The sequence below is a fragment of the Panthera onca genome, chromosome A1 (genome assembly GCF_046562875.1).
Source record: "Panthera onca isolate mPanOnc1 chromosome A1, mPanOnc1 haplotype 2, whole genome shotgun sequence".
NCBI lineage: Eukaryota > Metazoa > Chordata > Mammalia > Carnivora > Felidae > Panthera > Panthera onca.
Genome location: NC_138339.1, coordinates 21,580,231 through 21,595,227, shown reverse-complemented (window position 1 = coordinate 21,595,227; position 14,997 = coordinate 21,580,231). Strand labels below are relative to the sequence as shown.

The 14,997-nt window shown below is 32.9% G+C and overlaps 1 protein-coding gene across 2 annotated transcripts in view; it reads left to right on the top strand.

The window, feature by feature from the left end:
* Nucleotides 1-14,997, top strand: part of CDH9 (cadherin 9) — a 136,066-nt gene that overhangs the window by 96,670 nt on the left and 24,399 nt on the right. For both annotated transcript variants that reach the window (XM_078444577.2, XM_078444580.2), the window contains exons 4-7: nt 5,669-5,788; nt 6,378-6,545; nt 8,602-8,789; nt 9,740-9,993. In XM_078444577.2, coding sequence (XP_078300703.2) covers nt 5,669-5,788; nt 6,378-6,545; nt 8,602-8,789; nt 9,740-9,993 — 730 coding nt within the window. The remainder of the gene's footprint in view (nt 1-5,668; nt 5,789-6,377; nt 6,546-8,601; nt 8,790-9,739; nt 9,994-14,997) is intronic.

The following is a 14,997-nucleotide window of genomic DNA, read 5'->3' as shown; positions in this document are numbered from 1 at the left end:
GATTAACTTTGACATTATTACAATTAGTACATGTTTCAGTCTAACATAGTTTTTTATGAGGAAAACAAAATTATAACCACCTTTTCTGAGTGAAATGATATAAAATGTTTCTTAACTATGTGTGTCATCTAGACAGAAGAACCAGGGGTTTGCAAAGAAGTTATTTCTTTTCACCTCAAATGAAATCTCATCCATCTGAGAAAAGAGGCAGTTCTCTTATCTTTTAGGTATTCATTCCAATAATATGAAAGAGAATTATCAAATTAGACAGAAGTCCTAGGAAATCATACAGCCTAGGATGAAATATGAGTTGCTGTGTTTTCTTTAATATTTTAAAATATGTTAGCTTGGTATAGATCCGTGGAAGTACTGGACTGATCCATATAGGTCGACCAGTGGGATAATGTAGATACATATGATGATGTCTTTATGGGCTTATATTTGAGATGAAGATACATCTAAAATCATACTTTCCATTTCAACTGCCTGTTGATGAGTATTCTAAAATAGTTTGGTTTTCTGGTAACACACTTTAACCTTTATAACACATTATTGTTTATCCTGCATATACGTTATTTTACCAGGTATTTTGACAAATAGTACAAAAACTGTCACTTATCCTTCTGGAAATAGATTTGATATACATACAGGAATAAAAAGTATAATTTGGATGACAGATATTTGAATAAGACACATTTTGATAATAACTGATTTATAGTTGAATAACTTTTAAAGTTTTCAAAGAATTAACTCAATTAACTCATTTTAAAAACCAGAATACTTATTTATCAGAGACTATTTATATTTAAACTCAGATACCTGCATTTTCTCCCATATTATTTTGTGCTATTTAATGGAATATTATCTCTTATTCTGTATATTCCAATCATTTATCTAATTCAAACATATTCTATCTCATCTAGGTTACATTAATATTTATCAAATACGTAATAATATCAGGACTAGAGTAAGCACTTGTATATTTTATTTAAAAAAATCTTTGCTCATTCCATACCATAAAATATAGAATATATAAGTTTATACATGGAAGAAGGCTTATACATTATTTTGTGCAAAAAGCCCTTCCTGTAAGGCAATCTATATTTATATAAACTTTAAATTATGGACAGCACAATTTCTTATTGTTGCAGACTTAAAAATGCGTATTTGGTGGGGATAGCTCAGTTGGTTAAGCAGCTATCTTTGGCTCAGGTCATGATCTCGCAGTCTGTGAGTTCAAGCCCCACGTCGGGCTCTGTGCTGACAGATCACAGCCTGGAGCCTGCTTCAGATTCTGTGTCTCCCTCACTCTCTACCCCTCCCCTGCTCTGTCTCTCTTTCTCTCTCAAAAATAAATAAACATTATTTTTTTTAAGTGAGAATTTGGGTAATTGTCAATTTTATTGCCTCTGTGCCTAGAATTCCAACAAAACAGAAAAACAACAACAACATAGAGATGTATGGCTCTGGTTGCAGCTTTTCATATTAATAAAAGAGGATTTAAAAGTTACAGATAGATCTTGATCCTATTGATGGAGGATAGTTATTATTAGTACTAAGATTGACATCACTGTATTAATTGCTTCCTGTTTGGCCCAACAATAGACTTCATATGTATATCTAGTTTTAAATATAAATGTACATATTATACACACACATGGAAGACACTACATTTGATTTAGGCACTTATTTTAATAAATAAGTAAAAATGAGCCCAAAAGAATTAAACTGGCTTGCCCCAAAACATAATTTATTACTATACTATTGTAAACAGAAAAACAATGTTTAATAAATGCAGGGAAAGCTGGATAATTTTAATGCCTTACTATTTGTCCCCACTGTAAAATAGTTATGCTTATTATGCAAAACATAGTTTGGAACACTTCCAATTTTATTAGATTCTTAGTAATTCCTCAAAAGCAACATTTTTTAAGTTTTTATCTCTTAATTCAAATGCCCCCTCATTAAAATTAAATCCAAATAAGAGGAAAGGGAGTGAGTGCATTTTGCATTAAGATTTTAGACCTGTTAATATATAAAACATGTCTAAATAAAGTCTATACATTTTATATTTTTAAATTATATGGTTCTTTTGTCATAAGTAATCCTGTTTTAAGGGAAAATAAATATTAACTCACTATAATTTTGTAGATGTTATTTCTATGCTTTAACTGATATAAATAATCAATTGCAGAGAAAAACTAAAGGATGATCTTAAACTAATAGTTAAAGCCCATGCATAATCAGACAACAAAAAGCGCTTCTATAAATGAAGTAATGCACAGTCATTTAATTCTAATATTATCTTCCTTATATTAGTGATTTTCACTTAAACCAGAGCTAAAAAACTACTACCATTAACTTTGGGGGGTAAATAAAGTCTTCTAAAATAAAATGAAATTTCTTTATTATTATCCTACCCTTCTCCCCAATATACCCCCTAATGGTCTCCTCGATACTGTCCCTTTCTTCCTATTTATTTTTGTCCGAATTGTGTCTCCTGTTTCTCTCACACCAACTCCTCTCCTTGCTCTATCTCTCTGCCCCTACTTCCTTCTATCAAAACCATATGCCACATTCCATTGTGTTGCTCAGAATTACTTTTTAGTTAAAATTAAATGACTCTAATTAATTGTTGAAATCTTAAATGCGTTGCATCTTCTGATCAGAACACATAATCTGGACAATATTTAAGGATATATAATGAAGGCAAATGGGATGCATTGATTTTAATATTTATAGCAGAGCCCAACTTTTTTCTCATTGACTGGGTAGTTCACCATACTGGTCTCTCAAAAACTTACCCAGTTCCTCTCCAACACCATCACTTCAACAAGAAATCCTTTTGCAGTTTTCACAGTTGGCACATATAACTCATCAATGAACCCTTTATGACTTAACCCAAGCCCTTTCTTAGCAGTCACTACCTGTGGATTCAATAACGTGTCTAATCACAGCCATAATGCCAGACAAGCCACTTAGTAAAGAATTTAGAGTGCTGTTTCCTTCCTCAGATTGTCTAGGATGCATCCCATCTCTGTCACCTACCAGGTGACCATGAGCCACTTCTATATGTCTCAAGGCCTATATCTTATGCTAATCATAAGAATAAAGTAATCATACAAATTAAGGGCTGGGTATTCTGCCTCGTCTACCTTACAGTCTATAAACGTACATTCTCATTATGACTTTCTGCTGGAAACCATGCTGGGCTTCAGTTAAAATCTGAATAAGACCAGACAGGCCCCTGCCTTTGGAGAGATTACATCATACAGGACAAAGCCTGCAAATAAATTTATCATGATACGACAAATGTCATGTCATATGATACATTTGTCATTTAAGCTTCACTATAATTTTTTAATCTTTGTTTAATATAAAAGTAAAATATTTAGATTATTTGAGAGCAAATGAAAATTATAAGAATTCCAGAAAATTCAGAGGGAGATAAAAAACAAAATCTTTTAATTCATCTTTATAAACACATATTTATGAAATTGGTACAAAAAACATAAAAACCACCTTCTAATTTTATTGCTAAATAGTACTAACTGATAATAAGTCACTGCATTTATGAAAAAAAAAAGTACAACTCTCCATTCCCTAATGTCCAACACATTAGGTACTTCTCTTTTTTCATTCTGCTATTATAAATATCATAGTATTAAGCTGTCAGTGTTTTTCAGTGTTTATCAGCATTCCTAATCATTACCATGATTCTACAAGAACAGATCGTAGTTTATATGAGTGTTTTTAACATTTTAGTTACATTACAAAATTGATTTTTATTATTTAGATTGAATTATTTTTTTCTTTTTTAGGTCAAGTATTTTTGGATATGTTCAAAGATCACATACCTACAATAAAAAGCAAACAATAGAAAACAAATTTAACAGCAAAATACATTATTAAAAGTGTCAAAAGGTATAGAGAAGTGTTTTTACCTGTTTCCACTATGAAATTATACCCACAGTAAAAGAAAAATGAAACTGGTTAGGAAAATACCGGTCATGAAATTGATGAATTCACTACTTACATTTAGAATACTGATTACACTTAATAATTCATGTTTCAAATAATCCTCAAGTATGAAAATAATTATTATTCTCACTAATATATGTTCACATAAAATTATATTTAAGAATTCATATAAGTCAGAAAAACACTTTAGTTGAACTTATAAACATTATTGTATTCTATTGTATTATACATATTATATTATAATATAACTATTATTTTTGCCTTGGTCTGGCTAGGACATGAGTGAGTGTTCTTTAAATGACAAAGGAGTACCCCTGGGATGGACGAGTGAGTTGTACTGTGTCTTCTTACAGAACATATCAATTCTGTTGCAGCTGAGGAAACAGAGGCCTCAAGAGAAAGAACTCAAGTTTTCTATGCTAATTAATTTTGAAAAAAAAAACCATAAAAACGAATGCTGCTAGATTCCTGTGTTAGTATTCAGATACATTGATGGGAAATGAGCTGTTAGTATAATCTTAACATACAATTAATAATTTTTAAGCATATACATGCAAATTTTGAGAAACATTCATTACAACTAAATTAGACCAGTTCTGAGTGTGTAACGTATGGGGGTTTTAAAGTAAGTGATACGGCCAATATGGAATTTGCCCTGTCCTAAAGAATTTCACAATCTAGGTAGAATCAGAGTCAAACTTCGGAAAATTCTATGTAGTATACTAGAAAATGTCATACAAACTCATTTTGCCCAAGGGATACATGGTAGGCTTTAATCAATAGTAGTTTTACAACCATGCTTTGAATCTTTATAGCGATTAGTGAGATATCAGAAAAGCCCATTAATATACTGCATTATGTTTAGCCCCTTTAAAACCTTTTTATCTTTTAAATATAAAAAATTGTGATAAAGTTAAAAGACAGTGGTTTAAGTTTCAGAAAATAAAATTAAACAGAGTAGTGTTAAATTATAGTATTGCATGTGACAAAATCTATACTTTCTTAATTTGGGGGAAATATCTACTGATTTACTTATGTGCAGCAAATAATATGTAGCATATCAATAGATATAATCATATATGACTATGTTAACTATATTTTAAAGGGAGGCCCAGATGCTTAATAATCATTTATATCTTACACACACACAAAATTACAGGTCAATTTTATGCCCTTTTTTCCCCATGAAAACAGGGTCCCTCTATTTTTTATTCTATGTATAATATACATTTAATTTATCAGAGTAAAAAGCAACCTGGATGTTACCAATACTGGTTTTATCTTTGAATATACATTTCCAGTAAGCAAGAAATGCATTAATTGAAAATTGCATGCACATTGTATTCAGAGAAAAATTGTTCCTCACAATATTTTTGGTCAACTAAAAGTGCAGTGCATTTGTCTCATTATATTCATTTTTGTGATAAAATAGGTTGCTGATTTTTTTCTCAGATAGCTCAAACAATAAAATTATGGGGTATTTAATTTTTAAAAAAATGAAAAAAGAGAAGTGTTTTGTTTTTTGTGGTTGTTGTTTTTTTGAGGCAGCATCATTTCAACACATTTCTTTGAACATGTACCATCATCTAACACACCACATGACCCACCAGCAATAATTTTTCGGAAAGACCGTTTCAAAGTTAGAAGTATTTAAGTATCTTTGTTTGGGTGGGTGGGATTCGTGTAGGTACGTCTGTCATACAAGTGACCGCAACAGATGCAGATGATGCCAACTATGGAAACAGTGCAAAAGTGGTCTACAGCATACTGCAAGGACAGCCATATTTTTCCGTGGACCCAGAATCAGGTAATAGCCTTTCATACTTGGTTTCTTTCTCATCTCATTATGTAATACATCCGGATGCACAATTATAGATTGTTCTGTATTTTAAGAGCTATTGATTCAGTATCATGCTTCCACTTATTCCCCATAGTTATTCCATGGAAATAAAAGCAAATTTCATATTATTTAAATAGATTATTTGAACTGTTATCCTTTTAGACTATTATCTACAGAGTTTAAATTTACGACACCAAATACAAAATTTGAGATTTAGCACTTTTTGTGTCCTAGGAAATACTCAAAACAGAAAGAATGTGAAAATCATCAAATTAAGTAAGCTTATTCATCTGAATATTTTTTAATGAAGTTAATTTTTTTAAATCAAAAAATATAATTAAATTGATTTAGCCAAGCTCATTCCCTGTACAATAGCCAGTGGAAGAATTCTGTCTGTTCTGTCCATTACATTAAATTGGTTATGGATTTCATACAGTTAGGTACACCAGCTTTTTGGCTGTTTGTTATGATGAGCTTCTATAAAATAGATCTTGCATAGGTTAATCTTAGAACTCAGTGATTAAACTGTAAAATATTTGTCTACTTTTTCTAAAAGGCATAATAAAAACTGCACTACCAGACATGAGCAGAGAAAATAGAGAACAGTACCAAGTGGTTATACAAGCCAAAGACATGGGCGGCCAGATGGGAGGCCTTTCTGGAACCACCACCGTAAACATCACTCTGACAGATGTCAACAACAATCCTCCACGATTTCCCCAGAGTAAGGAAGGTTTTATTTCTCTCGTGTAGGAAGCCTTCTCCAACACACTACGAATAGAGGCTTAGATTTGTACCAGTGTTTTCACTATTCGGTTGTGAACAAAGACAAATCCACAACCTATCCCTCCGACAAAATATTATAATTTCCCACAAATTGACTTCCCAATATTGGCTGTGATCATCTCACTCTTTCTCTTATCTGTTTCACGGTTTAGAGCACAGACTCTTAGTTCTGACAGCCTGGTTTCAAATCCCATGTCTGTCACTCGTCAGACCTCAGTTATCTGAGATTATCTTATACACAGTTATCCTATCTGTATATAAGAATTATACTCCCTTATTTAATTGATTCTAAAACACAGACTTGATATTTTAAAGTCTCAGATATCAGATACTAGTATTACAATCAACACAAAATGGGTTCAAATGGCAGCACTTGTTTTTCTTAATGGCCTTTTGAGTTGTGGTATGCCTTCTTTCTGATGACATCTGAGACATGTTTGCTAGTATCTGTTATCTACTTGTAAAGGTCAAATCAGTCAATACCCTTTTAGTCATCACCATTTTAGGCACGTATGTTAAATCCTGAATGCTTTGCATGCCATGAATTCCCACACAAACAGATTCCAATCCTTTCCATTTTGCAGTGAATACAAATATGAAGGGCCTATTTTGAAATGTTCAGTTGAGGGGGTCTCAAATTTAAATTTATGATATTGAATCTAATACATTAGAGCATTTTTCCAAGCTAATCAAAATTAAACTATATGATGATTCAGCTTTGGATGGTTGACATATGTATCTGATAAATGTTTTAAAAAGTTTGCTAAGAACATGAACAATAAGCCTAATTAACATAAATCTAAACTTTGCATTCAGTTTCCTTAAATATAAACTGAAACAGTATGACTTGATGAATTCTCAAACGGCTTGGCACTCTATAATTCCATGATCCATTATAATCTTAGCAAAAGGTTTAGAACAATAATAGTAGTAATAACAAAAAATGTTTAAGAACTATCCCCGGGCTAAACATATAAAAGACATAATTTCATGTAATTCTCATTAAAAAAAAACTGTGAGATGATTGCTGTCATTATCACCCAATTTTATAGATGAAGAAATCAAGGGTTAGAGAATTTAACTTGCCCAGTGATGAGAATTCAAATCCAGGCAGCTGGATTTAGAAGTCCTCCTTAATCACCAAACAAATTAGAAAGAGAAGACTTTGAATCAGAGAGACTTAGTTTTGCATGCTGTTTTTCTCAATTTTATAGGATTGTTTCTTTGAGCCCTATCCCTACCTTGGTATTATGAGGACGGATATTAGAATTAAATAAATTAATATAGAGGGCCTTTGGCCTTATACAGAATGCAGCACATTTTAAATGTTTAAAAACATTTCTAACTTTCATTAACTTTTTTTTTTAACTTTTTCCTATTGATTCTTGAACAAATTGTCACAAACTAAAATCCTTTCAAGGACACCACAATGCAATATAATTGGCTGGAACTGAAGGAAACAGAAACATTCATATCCCTTAAAGGCATTAACAAGCAAAAAGGAAGGAAGGAAGGAAGGAAGGAAGGAAGGAAGGAAGGAAGGAAGGAAGGAAATTCCTGTGTATGGGTTTATTTTTCTATCTCTGACCTAGAATATAAGAATAAGTGCATGTTTTTGAAATAATTTGAAAGTTGGGAAAATAATGACAATATTGAAAGCTCCAGATAAGCGGTAAATAATTGGTTTTCTTGCCCTCTTAAGTAAAAGTTCTGGATTCTAATATCGTGCCTACCATCTGTTATCTCAATAACCTTGGAGCATCCACTTAATCTTCCTGGAACTTATATTTCTCATTTACAAAGTGATAGTGCTCTGCCTTTATAAATTATTTTTCCAATTTAATAAATCTATAATTTTTGACAGCTTACAATTCAATATGATGAAAAACTCTCCCAGTTTAAAATTAATTTATTGAAGTAAAAAAGGCAGAGGAAAAGAAAGGTTTTTGTTATCTGAAGATGAAATGCCAAAACAGCTCTGATTGAATTTTCAGGTACGTATCAATTTAATTCTCCCGAGTCCGTACCTCTTGGAACCCATGTTGGAAGGATAAAAGCCGATGACCCTGATGTGGGGGAGAATGCTGAAATGGAATACAGCATTGCTGAAGGAGATGGAACAGACATGTTTGATGTCATCACTGACAAGGACACACAGGAAGGGATTATAACTGTCAAACAGGTTTCTTTACGCTGTCTTCATTTCTTCATTGAGTGCTTATAGTTTATTTTTGCTTTTCAGTTAAGGGAAGAAAAGCCTAGGATTTATTTTTCCCATCTTTACAGTCTTCATAGAAGGGGGTATAGTTGTGGCTTCATCTCAAGTTACGCATCTTCACCACTGACACTTAAAAAGTGATACAAAGCCTTAATTGCTTGTGCTTTTATAGCAGACACTCAAGGTAGGACCAGACAGCCTCGAAAGTCCTTGTTTTATACTCTCCCTGGCTGAAAAAATAGGCATGCAGTCATAACTTTATTTCACACACTTTTCAAAATATTCCAATTTGTCTCTTCAAGTAGATGAAACTTGAAGATGTGTGTTTTATTTTGGATTTCTTGATTTTTAATGCAGTGTGGGAGAACATGATGAAACTTTATCTAGAATAATCCAGCTAAATATTGATCATGTTCTATTTTCCTGATTTTTCTGTTTCCATTCACATCTTGCTTTCCATAGTGTTCAGATGAATGAAATATGCTTTTTCTTTTTAAAATATCAGTTTTAGAAATGTTGGAACTAAGGGGGCAACTTATATGAGCAGTTTGCTAAATCTCTACTTCATTTTATATTTACTCTGATTTTAACTTTGTATAACTTTAATAATAATAGTAAATAATCTGTATATCCATTAGATAATACATTTGCCTGTGACCATCAAAATGTGAATTGCATTAATAAGTGGGATTCAGTCTTAATGTGCATACCATTATATTCAGTTACCCCCTATGAATAAGTGTAAGACAAAACAAAAAATTACTAGTTTATTTGATATACCTATGCAGCAATAACTGAGGAAGTTTTTTAATCATAATTCCTGGCACCGGTAACAGAGCTGGATATTCAAATTTAATATTGTCTTCCCTTGTCATATCTGCTATATTATACTAATTTTTCTTATTTAACTCCAGAATTTAGATTTTGAAAGCAAAATGCTGTACACTTTAAAAGTGGATGCAAGTAACACTCACCCTGATCCACGATTTCTACACCTGGGACCTTTCAAAGACACAGCTGTGGTCAAAATATCTGTAGAAGATATAGATGAGCCTCCTGTGTTTAGCAAACTTTATTACTTGATAGAAGTAGATGAAGATGTAAAGGAGGGCAGCATCATTGGACAGGTTACAGCATATGATCCAGATGCTATGAACAATTTAATAAAGTAAGTATTTTGTGATAATTTAAGTTTGCAGAAAAATAATCATCGTCCATTTACAAGCTGTTTGAAAAAAAATAACATGGTACTATGTATGATCAAGTACAGTAATAAGACTAAATCCTTCCATAGCACGATTCTTAGTTGAACTAACTTCTAAGTGATCTCAATATATTATTGTATTTGACTCATCATTTTGCAAGGTAGATCCTATTATTATACCTGACTGCAGATGATAATATGAAGACACAGCATTTAAATAACTTGCCAAACAATTAGTCAGTGGCAAAGCTGGGTTTGAGAATCAGGCCATCTGGCTCTAAGAGTCTGTGATTTTAATCCTCTGCTGTAGTGATTCTTATCTCATTGCCTCTCTTGGAGAAGTCATAGTTCAAATAATAAATGACCTAAACAAATAAATTAGAAGAAAAATTTGTTCTAGGAATGCTATTAAGAGGTAATTTGAAAATGTGGAAACATCTTTTAAAAATAGTCACTAGGCATCAAAATTTTTGGAAAAAACGATATGTCAACCTTTTCTAATAACAGAGAATTAGTAAAGAAAGTAATGATACTCGCAAATATAAAACATATTAAAATTAGTATCATATTGTGTAGTATAGCATAAATACTTTCCCAAAGTTTGAATATAGTATGGACCATTTCAAAGATTTCAAATATGCCAGAATCTTAAGTGATTGCTTTATATGGTTCTTAAGGGGAATGTAAATATAGTTGTGAAATTAATGAATGAATACAATGGGTGGCTGAAGATGAGTGTCTGATTGTGGCATTAAATTCATGACATGAGACTGTCAAACATGTTGCGTATCCCTTCTTCTGTAAAATAATGGTTACCGTTTATTGAGCACCTGGTATAAACTAGAGAGTCTGAAGAGATATATATTTATTAGCTCAGCTCAGCCTCATTACAACTTTATTGGGCAGATACAACTCTTATCACCCAAATTTTATAGAAGAATAAATAGAGATGCAAAGAGTTAAGGACACAGTGTAATATAGTTAGCAGACCAAGGATTCAAACTTTAGTTGATCTGAATACATAGCCAATTCTTTAGCAGTCATACTCTGCTTTCCTAATGACCTGTTTACTAATTAGAGATAATTAATATAATGTGCTGCATTTGTAGACTAATTTGACTGACTTCAGTTATACAAGGTAGATCCCTCAGGGACAAAATTCTGCAAAAGGCAAAACATGTATTTTGCCCCTCAGAATTTGGTCTAGTTTCTCTTCATTTTCCCCATTTCCCACAGTAGGGAGTTTCATCAGCTCCAGCTACAGACATGTTAGCTTAGAAAATTACAGCCTTTTTAAAAAAATTATTTTAATGTTTATTTATGAGAGAGAGAGAGATTCCGAACAGGGGAGGGGCAGAGAGAGAGGGAGACACAGAATCCGAAACAGGCTCCAGGCTCTGAGCTGTCAGCAAAGAGCCCGACACGGGGCTCGAAACCACAAGCCATGAGAACATGACCTGAGCCGGTCGGACATTTAACCAACTGAGCCACCCAGATACCCCAGAAAATTACAACCTTTTCATTCTTCTTTTTTAACACTTGTATTAAGGTATTATTGACCAACAATAAACTGCACAACTTTGTATGATTTGAGAAACTCTTGTATATTCATACACCCATTAAAACATCATCAAATTCAAGATAATGTAGATATATCTTACCCCAAAAAGTTTCTTCATGTCTTTTTAATGCCTCCCTCCCAAACTTCCCAAAACCTACCCCTGATCCCCAGGCAAACAACGATCGGGTTTCTGTTGATATAGGTCAGAATGGATTCTGTTTTCTTGAATTTATACCAATGCAATCATACAGTGTTTATTCTCTTTCGTCTAACTTGTTTCACTTAGCATAACCATACTGAGACTTTTCCATGTTGTTATATTCCAATGTACAGAAATACCACATTTTGTTTATCTGTTCACCGATCAGTTGATAAGTACATATGCAATTATTTGCGCATTGGTATTTGTATAGTTATATGTTTTCACTTTTCTTTAAAACATACCTAGAAGAATTATGACCAGATCATCAGGCAGATATGTATTGAACGCTTAAGAAACCAGCATATTATTTAAAGTTAAACAATGGCTATACAATTTTACATTTTAAAGTGGCTATACAGTTTAAAGTGGCTATACAATTTTACATTTTTACTAGCAATTATGATGGATTTAGTTTCTATATAGCCTCACCAATACTTGGGAGCCTCTTTAGCCATTCTAATGGGGGTATAATTGTATCTCTATGCCGATATGTTGAGCATTTTTTCATATGTTCAATATGAAATATGTTTGATTTATTTTTCATATATTGAACAAGCTCTGCATTATTGGGATAAATGCCACTTAGCCACATTATGCTATTGTTATTATATATTGTTGAATTCAATTCACTAAAGTTTAAAAATAATTTTGCACTTTTTTTTAGAAGGGGAAGGGGAGAGGGAGAGGGAGAGAGATTCTTAAGCACACTCCAGCACAGATCCCAAATCAGAGTCCGATGCAGGGCTCAATCTCAGGAACTGTCAGATCATGACCTGAGCCAAAATCAAGATTAATGCTTGACTGACTAAGCCACCCAGGCGCCCCAGGACTTATTTTCATTGGAACATTATTTTACAGTTTTGTTTTCATGTAACATCTGTTTGTATTTAGCGTCATGGTAAGACTGTCTCACAGAATGCAGTCATAAGTATAAGATCCTCTTTTAATTTTTTGGAAGAGTTTGCATAGAAATGACATTATTTTTCCCTAAATGTTTAGTACAATTTAAAAGCAAAGGATGATATTCTCTTTTTTCTATGAGTCACAACTACAAATCCTATTTCCTTACCAGTTGTAAGACTTCAGGTTATCTTAACTCTTACATGAGCCTGTTTGGCTTTGTTTTCCTTTTCCTTCATCTTTCAGGGCATTTGGTAGTTTCATCAAAGTTGAAAAAAAGTTGTTCATAATATTCCTATTGTCCTTTTGATACCTCTAATAATAATAGTCCTCTATGATACTGTTAATTTGTATCTACTTCTGTCTTTTTCCTGACCTGTGTGAGTAAATGATTTTTTCAATTGTTTGTTTTCTCTTTTTTTTCCTCTGATTATTCTTTCTTCAGCTTACATTGAGTTTCATTTGCTGTTCTTGCCTATTTCCTTGATTCAGAAGCTGAGATCATTGATTTGAGACTCATTCCTATTTTCATACGTACATTTTAGTGCTGAATAAATTTTTTATTTATATTTATTTATTTTTATTTATTTAGGTACAGCTTTAGAGGCCAAAGATGTTTTTTTCTACCAATACAGTAAAACTTCTGCATTGCCCTTATCTTTATTGTTCTCTTTGTAACTTGTCAGTTGTTCTTGAGGATGCTTTTAAATTGTGTCACTACTTTTAAGTAATTTGATTATGATGCTCCTGTCTATAGTATGCTTCATTCATTTTGTATTTGAAGTTTATAAAGCTTCCTGAATATGTAACTTTATGCCTTTCTTCAAATTTGGAACAGTTTTCAGCTGTAATCTCTTTAATATTTTTTTGCCCTACATTCTTCTTTTTAAGGACATTTAATTATAATTATACTAGGTCTCTTGAAAACGTAACACAGTGCACTGGTGCTGTTTATTTAATCTTCTCTTTTCCCTCCTAGTCATTTTAAATAGTTCCCATTCATCTTCATCTTCAAGTTTACCAAGCTTCCCCCCCCCCCAATATCTAACCTGCTTTAATTCCATCTAGAATATTTTTCATTTTACAGGTTATAGTTTCTCCTCTGAAAGTGTTATTTCTCAGTGTTTTCAATTGCTAGGATTTTCTTCAATCATATTTTCTTTCAGTCATATTTTCTTGTTTTTTGCATGCCTGTAATTTTTGATTGGATATCAAACATTGTGCTCTCACTGTGGTTAGTGTTAGATAGCTTTGCATTTTCATAAATATTCTTGAGCTCCATTCAGATGTGTGATTAAGTTACTTGAAACATCTTAATCTTTTTGGACCTAGCTTTTGTGCCCTTTTTCTAGACCTAATTTTACCCAATAAATCAAGCAAGACCTTTCAGAGGCACTTAGGTGGCTCAGTCGGTTAAGTGGCCTATTCTTGATCTCGGCCCAGGTCATAATCTCACAGTTCAAGGGTTTGAGCCCTGCATCCAGCTCTGCACTGATGGTGTGGAGCCTGCTTGGGATTCTCTCCCTCTCTCTCTGTCCCTCTTGCTCTCTCTCTCAAAATAAATAAATAAACTTAAAAAAAAATCAAGTAAAACCTTTCTGAGTAGTCTACCAAAGCCCCCTGAGTTTGAACTTTTTCCTTTGGCTGGTGGAAACTAGAATTCTTCCCAGTGACAGGCTAGTTCACAGTTTCATTCCTTCTTATCTTTGTGATTGAATACCTCTGTTGCTTCACTCTATCTGTTCCCACGTGAGTTCTGATCAGAACTCCGCTGAAAAGTTGAGTAGCGTTCTCTTCAAATTTCAGTAGTTCCCTCTCTATGAAACTCTCTCCCCTGAATTACTCCATCTTTAAAATTCTAGGCAGTTTGGTTTCAACATGGACTATCAGCATTATCTCCTGACTGAGGGGGCTGACAGACTCCATCTGGGATCCCACTTTCTGTTTCACTGTCTGGAACCTCCCCCTGGCAGCAAACTAAGGAAGTCTTATGTATCATTTCATATCTTTCTCTTTTCTCTGAGATTATGGTCATTGTTCTCTGGTGTCTAATCCTTCAAAAATAATTGTTTCATATATTTCATTTAGTGTTAGTGGATTGTGTGTGTGTGTGTGTGTGTGTGTGTGTGTGTAGGGAGCTGGCAAATCCAACCCTTGTTATTCTATAGTTGTTACAAAGGGACATTCAAAATATCATTTTAAACATGTTTTTGATCAACATATTTAGTCATTCTTACACAGGAAATTTTGTGGCAAAGAAGACAGGTATAATTCTCTTCTCAATAGATACTTCAGTGGCATTTTA